At 40.2% G+C, this 16,693-nt stretch overlaps 3 protein-coding genes across 4 annotated transcripts in view; 1 reads left to right on the forward strand and 2 right to left on the reverse strand.

Annotated features, from left to right (window-relative positions):
• Nucleotides 1–16,693, reverse strand: part of adnp2b (ADNP homeobox 2b) — a gene marked incomplete in the record, with an annotated part of 705,870 nt that overhangs the window by 321,153 nt on the left and 368,024 nt on the right.
• hey1 (hes-related family bHLH transcription factor with YRPW motif 1) lies at nucleotides 7,530–9,618 on the forward strand. Its single transcript, XM_024294729.2, has 5 exons — nucleotides 7,530–7,737; nucleotides 7,817–7,892; nucleotides 7,975–8,058; nucleotides 8,134–8,215; nucleotides 8,303–9,618. The coding sequence occupies exons 1-5, from the start codon at nucleotides 7,652–7,654 to the stop codon at nucleotides 8,965–8,967; spliced, it is 993 nt and encodes a 330-aa protein (XP_024150497.1). The 5' UTR covers nucleotides 7,530–7,651; the 3' UTR covers nucleotides 8,968–9,618.
• stmn2b (stathmin 2b) overlaps nucleotides 12,378–16,693 on the reverse strand; it is an 8,148-nt gene continuing 3,832 nt past the window's right edge. The window contains exons 2-5 of one of the 2 annotated variants that reach the window (XM_024294891.2): nucleotides 15,107–15,202; nucleotides 14,846–15,018; nucleotides 13,990–14,181; nucleotides 12,378–13,708 (exon numbers count right to left, since the gene is read on the reverse strand). In XM_024294891.2, coding sequence (XP_024150659.1) covers nucleotides 13,649–13,708; nucleotides 13,990–14,181; nucleotides 14,846–15,018; nucleotides 15,107–15,202 — 521 coding nt within the window. In that variant the 3' untranslated portion in view covers nucleotides 12,378–13,648. Of the gene's footprint in view, nucleotides 13,709–13,989; nucleotides 14,182–14,845; nucleotides 15,022–15,106; nucleotides 15,203–16,693 lie in introns of both variants that reach the window. The other variant, XM_024294884.2, reaches the window with a different exon arrangement.

Raw genomic sequence — 16,693 nt, forward strand, 5'->3', positions numbered from 1 at the left:
CTGTTTTTAGCCAAAATTAAAAAAAAAACGTTGTCGCTTTTTAGGAAATATTTCTGCAGAGCAGCTTTTTCATCTTGCTGAGATGGCACAGAGTAAGCCTACACTCATTTCCCATCATCCCTTTGTTTATACTTTCTCCTGTTAGCTTACAACTCCAAGCTAACATTAGCGGTAAAACAAAAATGGCGGACAATACTGGAGCTATCCAGCCGGACAGTTTTGACAGATGCCAGCTCAGACAAGGAAACAAAGATGGATATTTTTGCCTGCAAGAGGATGCATCGGAATGGAGCGGAACAGGAAGCTCGTGGCCCCATCAGCATATTTTCTACATCACGAATACATTCTTATTCAAACTACTTTTTTTTCATCTGCCTCTAATTCACAACAATTTGATACAATTCAATAAAGAAATACTCAGACAGGACTCTTTATCATCAGAAAAATGCCACAAAAACATGTTAAAAACACAATTTTCATTCAAGCAAATGGAAAAACCATCTTTTAAAGGAGTTGTGTTCACTTTAAACTAAGAGATGATTGAGCAAAATGAAGGATCTGCACAGAACTTTCTCCGTACTAATAGAATCTGACAAAAGACACAGCTCTAGCTTCATGCCCTGTTCCCAGGCCCTTCTCCATTCAACCAGCAGGAGTGGATGCTAGCAGTGAGAATGCATCTGACACATAGTTTCCAGTGAAAAAGGCATCCTAAAGCTATAACAATGCACGATTCTCTCCACAACATCTAGACGTTGCTCATGAATGGATCTTTGCACAGGTTTGTTATCAAAAAAGGCCTTATAAACTCAGAGAGAAGCTTTTATTTACATTAACATAAATCTGTTCATTTCTCAGTCCTTAAAAAAGTGCAAAAAAACACTAATTTTATATTATTTTTTATTTATCTTTAATGCAAATCAAACATTTAATCATATTCAATTATTTGACCCCCCAAATATTTAGTTCTGCACCAGAGAAGCTTTGGATTAAATTATTCAGTTTGAAAAATACATAATTTATGACAATATTTAGAGAACTTTTATAGTACTGTTTTGTTTTACAACAGAACTATTTTGAGTTAATCCTATCAGAATATTTAATCTATCTCTTCTGGTTAAGAATTTATGTTTTTCTGCAAAGATGGTTTATAAATAAAACATTTATGACTCGCAGCAAAGCATTATTGGTTCAATATTCACTATATTTATTTATTTATACATGTAAAATCTCCTTTTTGTTGCATCTCAGATCAATAGGTATTTAAATGGTCCAAAGATTACTTTAGTTCTGAAGGAATGATTGTGATGTTTCGCTGTATGATGATCTTAATCCCATTAAGCAAATTTCTTGAAGTGACTCAACAAATGCTGCTGGCATGAAAACAAATGACTAAGCAGACATCTGGAGTCTGAACATCAGGAACACTTTTGTTTTACGGGATTTGCTCCGAGTTCCTGAATGTGACATCGTTCATCAAAGTCACTCCTGGTTCATGTTGATGATCCACAACTGTTTTAGTTTCTGTCAATAACTCTTTTTATATTCTGGTGTCAGGTCTTCTGCTCTGTTGTGACGGTATTGCTCCTATAGTTTTGTCATGTTTCACTTTATTTATTAAACAAAAATAGTTTCTATCACCAAGCCATGTCTCCTGCATGTTGTGTCCGACACCTGATGGAATGACCTGACCAGCTTGTACCTAGCAGAAGAACTTTTGTTGCAGTGGCGAGTTTTTCTGCTACTGCAGACCGCTCATCAGAGGTGTTTTCCTGCAGTCATGTTCAAACCATGCCTTTTCCACGTCCAAGAACACATCTCAAAAACTAAAGTACAGCACAGAATCCTTACAGTTTTTAGACATTCAAGATGTTTTACGTTGTTTTATCTCTGCTCTGTACTTTTTTACGCTTTTCTCAATATCAGCACAGTTGAGAATTTTTTGTCTCGTTAAAAGCTAGGATCTAGAAATACAGAAATTATTAAAATGAGTCAAATCCTTTTGTTTTATTGTCTGGACGTTAGAAAAACTTGATTTCAAACACCAAAAAACTCAAATTGCTTCATTTAAGAAATGTTCATAATCCGTAATTATATTAAATTTATTCTATGTAGATTTTTTTCTTCAATGTGAGAATTTGTCTAATGTGTTTTGGTTTGTTGGCAAAAATGTGTAAATATATTTTATTTAATAGAATTACTTCCTAACGTGGATAAGCCACATTCAATATTTCAGCCAGTTGTACCATTGAATTCAGTTGTTTTAAAGACCATATGGAGATTTAATGAGATGAACCAACTTATATTAAGATGATATTCTTATTTTGTTCATAATTTGTTTTAAAATAAATAATCTCCTTTTATTACACTAGTCACTAGAATCAAAAAGAATTACATTTAGGTTAATACAAACTAAAAAAATACAAACCATTTGCCTAAAATTGGTATTATTTTAAGTAATATTATCTAAAAAAATGTTTTTCTTTATCTTATTATTCTCTATTGAATGCTTGAGTGAAACTCTTTGTATTTTAGTATCTTATTATAAGATTTATTGTTGCATAAAAACGACTACTTCTAAAATTAGTGTTATGTTATGTAGTGTTTTGTTTGTGCATCAAGCTGGAGGTTCAAATCCTTTTTTTCCACAATAAAAGATATCAAAGAATGCATACATATAAGACTGACCCAATCTAATAATTCAGAGTTGTAACTTTCTGTAGGTGAATATGAGAACTACCCTTAAAATATACTGTACAGCTCTATCACTGTGACAGAAGAAGAAGAAAAAAACAGAGTGAGGGCAGGATTTAAAAAACACCATGGAGGAAAACATGAAACTTGAGAGACATCAAAATGTGACGGAGGGAGCAAAGGAGGTGAAGCGTCACTGAGTTTTTGGCTGTGAGTTTGATTCGATTTGGTGGCCTGATTTTCAGAGGGAGCGGACTGCTGGGTGGGGTGGGGTGGTCTGATGATGTGGTGTTGCTGGCCCTCACCTTCAAAGGGCGGCCTCTGAAAGGCCCTACTAATCACAACATGTGATGAGACCGGTAGAACAAAGACAGCCGGGCAGAAAATAACAGCGTGGGAACCCTGGGTGAACTTGAAATACAACAAGAGGGCTCACATCCCCCTCCTCTCTTCTCCCTCCCCCAGCTCCATTCCCACTCTGCTGCTGCACACACACAGCAGACATTACCGTGGACGCACACCTGTGTTTATTGAGATAAAGGCTTCAGGTTGCATGAACTCAGACGTGTGTGAAGGCAGCTCCCACTCCCCCACAGCAGTGATCCAGCTCAGTGGACGTTGGAGCACATCTGTCCTGCCACTGTGCAGCCTTGTACCACAACAATAAGACGCAAAAAAACAGCCCTAAGTGCTTCCTCTCATTCACATACAACCAAACAAGGCAGCCTCCCCCCTCAGTGATGACTATTGCGCCTTCATTTCCCACTGATAAGGATCCCCATAATGGTGCATGTGAGGCATGAGCGGTCGTGATTCAGGCTGTCCGTTGATGTTTATGAGTTTTGGAGTTTTGATCATCTTTTGATCTATTTTAAAGCCATTCCATTGGTCTTTTAGTTATGATTATGGGCTAAAATAAAATAAAAAACTTCTGTTATTTTCAAGGAGTTCATTAGAAATTTGTCTCTGAGTTGTGGGCTTACTGCTCCTCACGACCCCTAGCTGACATTACAAACAGCAGCAACAATGGCGAGCAATACTGGAGCTCAGACGAGGAAAACAAAGATGTTCATGGATCTATTTGTCTGCAACTGGATTGGAGTAGAGTAGGTACCCCGTAGGCTTTCAGATGTAGTTGTAGAAACTACAACCTTTTTAAAACTCAGAAACACAGTTTTAATCTAAATTTTCTTTATCTATGCCCCCCATCATACAGAAAGATCATTGACTGTATACTCACTGGACATCTTAACCTCTCCCTTCTCGTGTTAAATATAGGAAGCACCCACGGGTTCCAAGGTCAAAACCCTATAGACTTCCATTGAGAAATTGACAGCTATTACTCAGTCATTCTATTTGTCAGAACAATCATTCTCGCATTGATACCTTCTTCTTCTTAACATCTTCTTTCTAATCCCATTTTTATATATATTTTTTTCTTTATTGCAAGTTATTCAAGTAATAAACTAACCAATCAGATGCCTCATTAAAAGCATGTGGTACCCACTGGCCTCCTCGCGAACATTTGATTGTTAGCTTCTCCGAGCTGCTTTCAGTGAAGGGGGGGTGGACTTCAAACAAGCTCACTCATGATTGGCGACTGTAGTTCCCCTAAAGACGTGACTCTGACCGACTCAGACCAATCACTGTTGATAGGTTTCAAAATGGCGGCAGACGATCAGGATGCCACGGTGACGGCTTTGGCATGATTTCACAAGGGCCAGAGGTGAGGTGTCAGGAGTCATCTGTAGAGTACTGACAGCACTACATCTCCCAACAACCCCAGCGCACAGTTTCTGGATGCTTCTCAGCTGTCTCTGATCTAAAAGTCACCCACCTTCTTCTTAAGCAGCACACAGAGCCACACTCTGTGCAAAGTATTGTTTGTGCCACCCTGCCTGCATTACTGAGTGTTTTTCATTTAGACCTAATCTTCTGTCTACCTGACCCTCTGATTGCCTGCTGCCTGCCCTGACCCTTGCCTGGACTCTGACAACTCTAGTCTCTTCTTGGATGATTCCAAGTTTGTGATTGACCCCTGTCTGTCTGACCCTGATTTAGCTTTGTGCACTTTCAGTTTTGCTTCATTCTTGTCTGAACTAATAAACCTGCTGCATGTGGAACCAGCTGTCTGTCCGTTTGTGACAGGAGGTATTTTCTATGGATGATGTCAACACCTTATGTCCACTGAAATGATATATGTCCATGGGAAAATGCTACAAGAACATATCAAAAACACTAAAAACACAATTTTCATCGGAACTGATCTTTAAGGTGACCTGATATTTAACTGTTCTATCATGGATTTGTGAGTCTATCCCAGAATGATGAACTACCTCATCCACACATTCACTGCTGATGCAAAATGGGACTGAAAAGTTTATGCCAAGATTATTGCTTGGATATTTTTATTCAAATTTTGTAAGTGTGTCAATTTAATATGCTTAAAATTTGTTTAATCTGTTTTTTTGCCAAAAGATTTAATCATAAAGAAATAATCTGGTAAAAACAGAATTATTTTTGAAAAATATACACTTATTGACCTAAATAAAGCTGTTTTATACCAACTATATATGTAAATGTTTTTTCATTCTTTGTTTATTTTTGTGTGATATAAGTATAAAAATGCAGTGCATGCTTTCTTTTTGATATTTAAAAGAGTCAGTTTCTTAACAGTCTGGCTTATTTAAATGTAAAAAAAACAAACAAACAAAAAAAAAAAGGACACAAATTAGTCCATCTACTTTCTCCAAGCATATGACTCATTGGCCTTCGCAGCAGACATGTCCTCCAGCAACAGCAGGATCCCAGGAATCCTCTTTAACAGGATCATCAGCCGGTCTGTGGGCATGATGAGGGACAGACAGGAGACTCCAGACGGGGACGGTCACCTATCTCTGCTGCAGAGAAAAAAAAGACATAATGTGTGCGTTAATAAAACTATTCAAAGTCAATAAGCACTGAGAAGAAGAAACTCTTAACTCTTAATGATTTTAAAATAAGAGTGAGTCAACAGAATATGAACATGTTGTATAAAAAGTGCAACATTTATTCAGTTTGTTTGACTTTTTCTATTTTTGTCTGCGTTGCGCATGCGTATAAACTGGTTAATGCGCAGGATGACCAAAGAAAAAATGAAGTGTTGCTGTTAAGAAAGACAGGAGACTCCTGTGTTGCCCCAAAAACGCGAAAAACCATCATGTGTGCATTAATATGCTACAAGTTTTAAAATTCAGTGTTTGTGAAGAAGAACATCTTTAAACTCAAAATGTTTTTAAATGATCCTGAGTTCACAAAATTAGAAAAAAATGCTTACAAATGTGTTCAAATTATTGACTGTTTTTTCGTTTTGCCTGCATTACGCATGCGTAAAAGCTGAGCGCGCTCTGTTTGAAGTATTATTGAGTGAATAAATACATTTTCGTCCGTAATCACAGGAAGTTGGTGAATGCACAAGATGATAAAAGAAAGTTTTAAGTGTCTGAAACTCAAACATTTAAAGAGCAAGAGTGTTCAAATACTGAAACTTGACCCCCGCTTGTGTATGCAGACACACGGCAAAAACTTGTCTGTCAAGGGTTTTTTCTTTTTGAGGGAGTGTGATCATGATGTGGGTCACTAGACGCGCTGCTGCGGTTGAGGCTCCTGCGGGAGAGGCTGCGTTATGGCCTTTTGATGACTGCTGCTCTCCAAAGTCATTTGAAGTGGCCACGCAGCCCCTGCCACGCACGAGGTCTCGCTGTGGGGTAAGATTAGACTCGGTGGCTTCCTTCTGGTTGCGGCGGTCCTGCCTCTGTCTCTGCTCTCGGGCTGAGTTAGTATTGGATTACAGGTTCACACGCTCGCTCGCAGACCGCCCGTCGCCTCGACCAATTGCTCCATTCATTCCAGCGCCGGAGACGGCCGCCGGCCTCTGATTGGTTATCAGCGCCGGTTGGGGAACTTTCCCACGGCCAGCGCGTGCTGACAGCCGGCCAGCCACTCCTCGTCACCGCCGGGACACACACAGGGGGAGGAGGAGGAGGGGGCAGTCACGGACCGAAAGTCCACTGGACCGCTGTCAAAGTTTCTCCAAAGATCTTCTATGCGCGGAAGATCAATCACTCGCGCGTTTGATGTGACAAACCACAAAGTTTCACAAAAAAGTATCAGAAAAAAACCCAACAATCCTCGAATGTCTTTGAAAGATTAAAAAAATGCACCAACTGAACAGAAACATCCCGATGTTTATTGTGGTGACAGAGTCAAACCACATCAGCGCGCAGAACGCGCCCTCAGATGTTTTGGAATCCGTGCGTAATTTAGCCAAAGTGGAGACAGAAGCCACAGATAATGGAGCAAGATGTAGGAGATCAGATGAAACAATGATATATATCACACTTTTGAAACGGTTTGGTTTGTTTTCTATGAATGGTACTTGTCAGGGAGTAAAACACAAAAAACTCCCCCTGCTCCTCTGCTGCGGGAGGAAGACGTTTTTTTTATGAGTATTTATTTTTCCTGTTTGCAAACCTTTTTCTCTTTATACTCTGTGTTTTTGTAGCCAACTAGTTTAATGTGATTTGATCCTTTTTGCCTCTTTTAATGTTGTTTTATGAGTTTTTAGGACTTCAAAAAGTCGCCTGATGTCTTTCAGTGAATTTTCGGGGGGGAAAAAAATAAAAAATCCCGAGTGAGTCTTCGCAGCTCATCCCCACCCTCTCAGATTTGTCAGCGCGCACCGGGATGCGCTTGGTCCACCGACCCCGTCACTCAAACCTCACCCCGCTTTGTGATTCGCCGCCGGTCCTCTAATCCCCGCCCCAGTTGGCAGAAAGCAGTCTTGAAATGACACCGTGGGAAAGCCGAGCGCTTCAAACGCAGGCGCTCCGGGCAAACGTACATGTGCAGCTGACGCGCGTCTGGATCTGGAGAAAACGCCTCTGAAGTGACTGTGGACTACTGTGGAGGGGTCAAGATGAAGAGGAACCACGATTTTAGCTCCTCGGACAGCGAGCTGGACGAAACCATCGAAGTGGAGAAGGAGAGCGCGGATGAAAATGGGTGAGTTTGAACTTCCATTTTTTGTCATTCAACAAACTTTCTCTTGGGTGAAAGCTGAACTTTACGCATTGTCCTGAAGGAATATGAGCTCTCCTCACGGGTCCATGTCTCCAACAACATCCACCCAGGTGCAGGCGAGGAAAAGGCGCAGAGGAGTGAGTGGATTATAGGACATGACATACCAGAATAGCAACTAAAAGTGAAAAATAATAATACCAAATCGTTTTTTCCCCCCAGATTATAGAGAAGCGGCGCCGTGACAGGATAAATAACAGCCTGAGCGAGCTGCGCAGGCTGGTCCCCAGCGCCTATGAGAAGCAGGTGAATCACTTAAAATGACTTTTCTTCACAACTGCTTTAGTTTTCAGCTCCACTCACTGCTCTCTTCTCTGTCAGGGTTCGGCCAAACTGGAGAAAGCAGAGATTTTGCAAATGACTGTTGATCATCTGAAAATGCTCCACGCTGCTGGAGGCAAAGGTGGGGTCGAATTTTTAATTTGTTGCATCAATCAAATCCAGTTTTGTTCAGAGATGGTAAAGCATGTTTGTTTTTTTTACTCCTTAGGGTACTTTGATGCTCATGCCCTGGCGATGGATTACCGTGGTTTGGGGTTCAGGGAGTGTTTGGCTGAGACAGCTCGCTACCTGAGCATCATCGAAGGTTTGGACAGCACTGACCCTCTGCGGATGCGCCTGGTCTCCCACCTCAACAACTACGCCACTCAGCGGGAGGCTCACTCCGGTCTCAGTCACCTGGCCTGGGGTTCTGCCTTTGGCTCGCCTGCCGCCCACCTGACGCATCCCCTCCTCCTCCAGCAGAAAGCTGGGTCTCCTCTGGCATCTCTGACCCACAGCAGCAGCAGCAGCTCTCAGAACCCTCTGTCCTCCACAGCAGCTTCATCCCCTTCCTCTTCCTCTACCTCACCTTCGTCGGTTGCAGAGACTCACCTCCCAGGCAGGCACAGCGGCAGGGTCACCCCGCACTCGGATCCAAGCTCCATCCGGGTCCCCTCCACCACTGCTGCTCCCAGCACCGTCCTGCACCCGGCTTTGGTTCCTTCGCCTGCCTCCAAGATCTCCCCTCCGCTCCTGTCCGCTCTGTCAGCGTTCCCCTTTGCCTTCGGCGCCTGTCCCATCATCACGCCCACCAGCACCATCAGCCCCCCAGCCCAGAGCTCCAGCGTGGGCAAACCCTACAGACCCTGGGGGATGGAGATAGGAGCCTTCTGACTGAAGTAAAAGCATGAGCTGGACTCAAGAATGTACTTTCAATGTTTCTAAAGTGTTGGCATCCCACATGCAGTAGCTGTAGTTTCCCCTCTTTTTGATGCACAGAGGAAAACAATCGAGGAGTGAGACTGAGACCAACGAAAAAGTGATTTAGTGAGTTGATTGATCTCCGCCGGTCCTGCCCACCCCTTTAGAAGTTTCACCCGACCCGATCAGAGATGCTTTTTCCAGATGGCCAAGCAAGCAAGTTCCGGGGTGAAACACCCCTCCACCCCCTCAAAGGCCTTTGTCTCCACGAGCTCCAACAGCAAGTGTTGGTGCCCTGATTAGAGGACGGAGGGAGGGGGCGAGCTCGGCCCCTTTTACAGCATTTTATGAGGTGGAATAACTGAAACCAGGTGCTTGTTTGACCAAATACTGGGAACAGAAGCTTGGCTGAATTAAACACTTGCTGCTTTATAATTTCTCAAATTCCGTTTTTCCCAAATCGTCTGTTTTTTAAAAATCTATAATTGATGTTAGAATTAAAGGTTTTTTATGCTCAGCAACAAAATCAATTTATTTTTCAACTTTGACCCCAGTGCACACACATGAATCTTTTCAAAGTGGCTGTTCATACAATTTCCCTGCAATAAAAGAGTTTCAATGATACACAAGCAGCCTGTTTCTTCCATCTGATTTTATATTAATTTTTTTGAATGAGTGTGTGTAGTTGGCAGATATCAGCTGATGCTGCTCGTTTGTCTCAGCAGCCTTCTGTGTGTGCACAGGAAACCATTAACAAGGAGGGGATATCCTGGACAATAGCCGCCCGCCTGGCCCCATGTGCGGCGTGGGAACTAGAAGAGGCAAGAAGGATGGACAAAAAGGTTGAAAAAGAGAGAGAAAGAAGAACCTTGACATGAGGGGGAAAAAGGAGAGAGAGGAAGTCCACAGCGAGGAGTTGTCTCTTTGCCATCTTTTAAGCGTGCACCAGCTGCAGTCTTGTCTTGTCTGTTCGCCAGCATTCCTCTTTCATTTCTTCTTTTAACATATGCACAATCTTTCTCCTCTGTCATCTCTTTTTTTTTTGCCGCTGATGCTGCGTCAGGTGCTGATGTCAGCTTTGCAGCAGCTGATTCTACAAGGTCACCAAAGTTTCAGTGAACAGAACTGGTCCTTTGTCTCCCCCTACTGGTCATCACTGGTTTAACACCTTCTGAGGTTAAAATAGATTTAAGGAAAATGGTAGAACAAATACTTCTATAAAAGTCTTCCACATCCATATTGTAATTGCGTAAAGATTGGAAATTCAATGATGTTTCTTATTGAAAAAAATCATCATTTTTGTTTGATCGAGGCTGTTTTTAGAAATGCTCAATTTTTTAATGATGTAACATCTTATGTGCTAATTTAACAGCATTTATGATTTAAAAGCTTTAACTTGCATAAAGTATGTTTTTTTTGCTAAAAATAAATTTAAATAGTTTTTCTTAGTGCTTTACAATGAGACATCACCACAATATATATATATATATATATATATATATATATATATATATATATATATATATATATATACATTTTAACATTTTAAACAATAAAGTATTTAAGGGAGTGTGGAGGATAGTGGTTGCTTTTTTCAGAATCCACAAAAAAATAACTTAAAACTGTGATATTTGTTGGTGCAAAGCTTTCTAAGAGAAATAAAATCAGTTGTTATCTACTCAAGGGCTGTTCATGTACTTTTAGTTTTGGTCAGTTTAATGCACTTAGATTTTTAACAGATTTTGACTATAAGTTGCACTATAATATAAGTCGCTAAAAAATGAACAAAAACGAAAAGAAAACATATAAGTTGCTCTGGAGTTGGTCAAACTGAAAAAAGAAATGAATTTTTGAATTTAAAACAGCTCTATAATTTAGTTAAAATTAATTAACATGTTATATTATTTAATGTGATTCAGTAAATTAATATAAAGTATTTATTAAACATGTGATTTTGTCTATTTGCAGCTATAAGCATGTTTGTTAGTTTTTTTTAAATTTGCTTAAAGTGGATCAGCAATCAAACTTAAACTAATCAAACCAAACAAACTTCTGCACATCTGGAAATATCAATAATCTTTCAATTTATCACTTTCATCTTTTAATGAAAACTAATTTTATTATTATATTTTGATGACATTTTTGTTAATCTATTTCAGTATAATTAAATATTTTCTGAATTACTAAGTTATGTTTTAAACTTTTGCTTTTGCATCCCAAAGTTTTTGTCTTTGATTTACATCAGTGGCTCCAGATTTTCAGCAGTTGGACTCATTTTATATAATCAGATGATGTCATGGCAACTTCACCTCGTTTTCTGACCTCAGCAGGAGGTTTCTAGATCAGTTCCAACACCTAACTTGCTTTTCCTGTTTTACCCGGATCACATTTCCGCCTCAGAAACAGTTTTTGTCTGCAAAGGAATTGTCTACAAAACCGAGTTCCTATCAATCACTGTTTAGAATTTAAATTCCATTAAATGCATTAGACAGGAATAAATTAATAGTATTTACTGCAACTACAAACATCTAAAAAAGCTCAAAAACTCTTTGAAAACAAATGAGTTCTAATTATGCATGGTGCTTTTTCTTGTGCCAAAAATATTACATCTGTCATTTAAGCTACCGTTATTTCATTTATTTTTCATTAATATATAAACAAAAAACGTACTTGTATTAATGTGATTTGGATAATTATCTGTAAGATTTTTTTATTGTTTGGGTTTGCTGTGTTATATTATTCTTTACTTTTAATTGTTATTATTAAATTTGGTGAGTTATTGAGTATTTTAATAACATTTATTGCAAATTGCATACTTTTAATTCCTTCATATAGAAAATAAATTGATCTAAATATATTTTTTAACCAAAATGACTGTCAATTTATCAAACTGTTTATTCCCAGTTTGCTTGTCTTGGTTAGAATGACAGTAAATTTCTTTAAAACAGAGCTAGCTTCTTAGTAAATTTGGCAGACTCATTCTTATTTCACTGAAAAAATATGCCAATTTCCACTTATCCTGGAAGCAGTGGTCAAGTTTACTTCTATATTTACAGTTGAAGCTAGAAAGCGGCACAGAAGCGTCGCACAACAGTGTTGCCACAGGCTTAAAATGTAATTTAGCCAACAACATTACAGAAAATGTGCAGTTTTTTAGAAAGTGCTGTGGGCTGCTTATCACTGATTTTATGAAAAGAGCCTGCAGAGTTGTTTGAAATGTATCTGCTTCAGAATCTGCCAGAATTACATTGAATGTGGTTGAAATGTTACCATATGTCCTATTGAAGCATATCAAATGTTACAGGGTTAAAGTACTGACTATTAACTATAAAAAACAGGAGAATGAATGCCGACTGGACAAAACAGAAGAGCTGGAAGCCGGGTTTTTGTTCACTGAACCCCAAAATCTTTATTCACCACTGCTTGCTCACAAAGATATATGTGAAGAGAGGGGAACACACAAATGGACACGGAAGAGAATGAGAGGCAGATAGGATGCTCACTGTCAGATGTTTTCACGCGTCAAGTCAAACCTCTCCTGAAAAACACTCACACAGTCCCTCCCACACACCGACAGAGCTCCACCTCGGGTTTCAACATCCCTCCTCACAAACGATTTGCATTTTTCAACATATATGCCCTTCAGTAGCAAATACTGTGTTGGTGGATCGCCGTTATGGTTTTTTCATTTCCTCTGTGCCTAACATGTTGGTATGGAGTGCAGGGAGTCCAGATGATGATGAAATGGAGAAAGGTGGAAATTACTATTTTGATTTGACTCAAGTTTGCTGCAATCCCATAATGCACCTCGATTGAGCAGTGACTGTAGGCTCATCTTTATCAGGGATGTTTGATGGCTGCAGATACACAGTATTTGGTGCGTTCCCCCTGTGTGGAGGGCGTGTCTACACAGCATACATGTGTGTGGAGAGATGAAGACGAAGGAGAGAGGAAGAGGGCTCATTAAATGCTAAAGTGTTCTCCTGTGGCACAGTCACTACCTACTTCACAGGAGTGGATGTGCAGCCACGACTCGCCGTCCCCACTTATGAATTTTGCTCACAACACTGACTGGACTCCAACCAGATCAGATATTGCTTCCAAATCTGCAGGGTCAAAAGTTTGAGTGCCAGCATGCAGGCTTCCGGAGGACGCGGCCAGTCGTGGCAGGACATCAGCTAGCTGGCAAACTCACAACAGACATCTAAAGGCTGTAACAAGATTAACACAAAAACAAAAGAAAAAACAAAAACAATCTCAGGCTGAAATGAACCAAAGAGCAGAAAACCTATATATAAAAAATGGCACACTGCAATCAATACTTCAGCTGCTTGTATATAACAAAACAAGTATTTACAAAAAATCAATGACATTTTTCAAACAATTTTTTTCTTGTCATTTAAGCAAAAACATTCGTTTTGGAAGGAGTTGGCATGAGCCATGAATTTTTCTTTTTTTTATTTTTTTTGGGGATAATTTCCACCCCAACCTCATTTGTCATCGAGTAGTTTCATAGTAGAATAGTGGGGCGGATGGTGGGGACTGGGGAAGAGGTACGTGGGAGAAGTTAGGGGTGGGACGGGGTGTTCCTCAGGGCTGCTGACTGTGTTGGTAAAAGGTTTGGAGGTGGGGTGTAAGGGCCTGTTCGGGCCTCTCATGGCAACAATTCTTCTCTCAGCTCTTTGTTCCTGCGCACCACCTGAGCATGCCTCTCCTGGAAGAGAAACAATCTGTTTTTAGACGCTTTTCTGGACATTTTAGGGTATTTTTTGAGAATTTGTGCCCCCTGCTGGTGAGATGTTATTCTAACAGCACTTTTTACTAACCGTACATTTAAAAAAAATAGAAAATTTCAATTTACTATTAATAAAATGTATCTCAAAAGAGAAAAAGAAACCAAGCTTCATTATTAACTCATTAAAATGATTTTTTTTAACTTTTGAGAATTTTTTTGTTTTAAGCTAAGATTCAGAAAAAGTCCTCCACTGATTTTACCCTCTCTTGCAGGCGCTCCATCAAGGCAGCCAGGTAGGCCTGCCGGTTCTCCTCGATTTGGTCCATCTTCATCTGCAGCTTCTCCTCAGCCATGCGGCTGAAGTTGCTGTTCTCCTCCATGGCTTTCAGCAGCACGTCGCGCTCGTGCTCTCGCTTCTCAGCCAGGATCCGGAGGATCTGCGCCTCCTGAGACTGGAGGTGGTAAAGAGACGTGAGCGGTTAAAAGCGTGAGTCAGAAAACATCAATATGATGAGCTTTGATGATGCGTCATTTATTGGTATGAGAAGCAATGATTCCTGCAAATGTTACTACCGGTAAGTGAAATCACTGTTTGAAAAATGCAACTTCTTACAACTTGATTTACTAACGATATGAAGTTTAGGTGATGTTACACAAGTTGTAGTGAAAACATCATGGATCTGGTCTCAAAAGAAGCTGACAAAGTGATTAGTTACAACTTCTTGTCTGAATTCATTTCATGTTCTATGAAAAGTGGAGTCCTATGACTAAATCAGCTCAGTGTCCTTGTGGTAGAGTGTCCACCCGGAGACTGGTAGGTTGTGAGTTCAAATCCAGGCTGAGTCATACTAAAGACAGAGTGAATGGAATTGTGTTAAAATTAATTGTTATACTGCTTATGAAAAATATTTTTGAGTGTTTCGTTCCTTTAAAAGTGATGCTTAAATAAAATGAATTTAATTTAATTGTGAATTTTTCATTCGATTTATAGGTTTGTTTAATAGGTGTTAAATATTATTCAGCTTTCACACGTTCATGGTTGACTATAAGTTTTAATTGATTATTTTTGCTGGTTATTTTGAAGCAAAATGGTTCTTGGCAGCACAATGTCCTCACTCTTCTTCGGTCCTCGGCTGCCTCCAGTTTCTTCTGGATGTCCTCCAGGGAAATGTCTCTCTTCGGGGGGCTGGAGATGCAGTGAGCCACATCTGACACAGGGGAGGGCGGTTTCAGGATGACCTCAAAGGCCTGGCCTGAGGCGCGCTTGTTAAGAGGCTTGATGTCCAATTCTTCTGCAAAAAAAAATAAAAATAAAAAAGCTTTACATTTATTATTTTTTGGGTCTGTTTTCTTTAAACAAATCTGTTTTCTTCCTACCTTCAAAGTCCCCCATGATGTTTTTGCGGCTCTCAGGGTAGAGACAGGAGCAGAGGAGTGAGAAGACTGACATCTCCTTCATCTTCTCTTTGTAAGCTGTGGAAGTTAGCAGAAAATGACTCCTGAGTTATCATCCTAGTGACACAGAAAAGATCTGAACCGTTTAATCATCTCTGCCTCCACAAAATACACAAATAGGATTTTTTTTCTTCTGGAATCCTCCTACAAAAACACCTCATCTTCAGAGATTTCATCCAAGCCTTTTGTTCTCACTCCGCTGAAAGGAGACTGTCATGGATGTGTCCTTACTTGGCCTAATTTCTTCGACAGCCAGCGGGATTTTCCAGACATCAGAGGCTTTTATTTTGATGTTTTATTTATTAACAGACCACGCCTATGAGGCTCCCAGCTGAAGCAGCAAACACTGGAGGTTAATTTCACACATCTGAGCTTGAATTGAAGCAAAAATCCAAGCATTGTGAGGATATCTTCTAAGAATCTCTGTAGCTTCTAGTAAAAATTAGGCTTATCAGTGCAACACAGCAGTATAGGATTCTCCATCTAGAGGCCAATTTCCTCAAAGACTGAAGCTTGTATGACTTCTTAATCACTGGATTTGGTGTCCTGGAGCCTGATCAACGGGCTAGAATGCAAAGGATTAAATGACCCACAGCCGATGCAAAAAATTCTGCGTTTGCACACGGATGCTGTGATCTGTCAAGGTACACTCCCTCATGCTGCACATTTGCATGCCAGCTGTCATAAAACTGCATAATCTATCACCCACAGCACAAGGCCTACAGGGAGCAAAACCTGGCACTTTGATTCATGATTTGCAGCAGGCTGCAGCCGAAAAGGCAGATATTAGATTCAGTGTGAGGGAGCTTCTCCTTCAGTGGGGGTACGGTGCGTGTGATTAATCCCCCTTACTCCAATTCACAGCTCTCCTCTCTGCGTCTCGCCCTCTGCCTCGCAGACTGGCAGACGCCGCAGTAATGTGATAAACTCTCAGATGTAGTTCTCACTACCCTCTGATGGCCTTGTTAGCTCCTTCCCCGAGGATGAGGAAGGAGTAAGGAGTGGTAGAAATAAAAAAATAAAAAAAATGGGAGGCACAGAAAAAAAACGATAAAAGTAGAATTTAAAGAAAATAATAAAAATTCTCTGAGATGGGATGAAAGCAGCGAATTGGTTCTCTGGATCGATGCAAGCTCTAGTTTAATTTAAACACGAAGGACAGACATTAGGGGCAGACACAGCCGGCGACTCCCTTTAGAATAGATGCTGCTGTCGCCCTCAGGACAGCAAAGCGGGAGCAGCAACCTCAAGAAGATGGCGCTTAAATTAGTAATTAGTGAGCTGAACAATTTCGGACACATTTGGAGGGCTGGTTCGTAGAGGGTGTGGAGGTAGAAGTCATCACCTCGTCTGCACTATTTTTGATGAAAGGTGGGATGGGTGCGTCATTTTAATGTCAATCAAGGTTTTTTTTCAGTCAATGGCAGATATTTTTATTAGATTTTCTCCAAAATAAGGAGAAAATTAATTAAGATGTATTTATTTTTTAGAAAAAGAGATTGTACATCT

This window comes from Oryzias melastigma, linkage group LG11 (genome assembly GCF_002922805.2).
Source record: "Oryzias melastigma strain HK-1 linkage group LG11, ASM292280v2, whole genome shotgun sequence".
In the NCBI taxonomy this organism is placed as follows: Eukaryota; Metazoa; Chordata; class Actinopteri; order Beloniformes; family Adrianichthyidae; genus Oryzias; species Oryzias melastigma.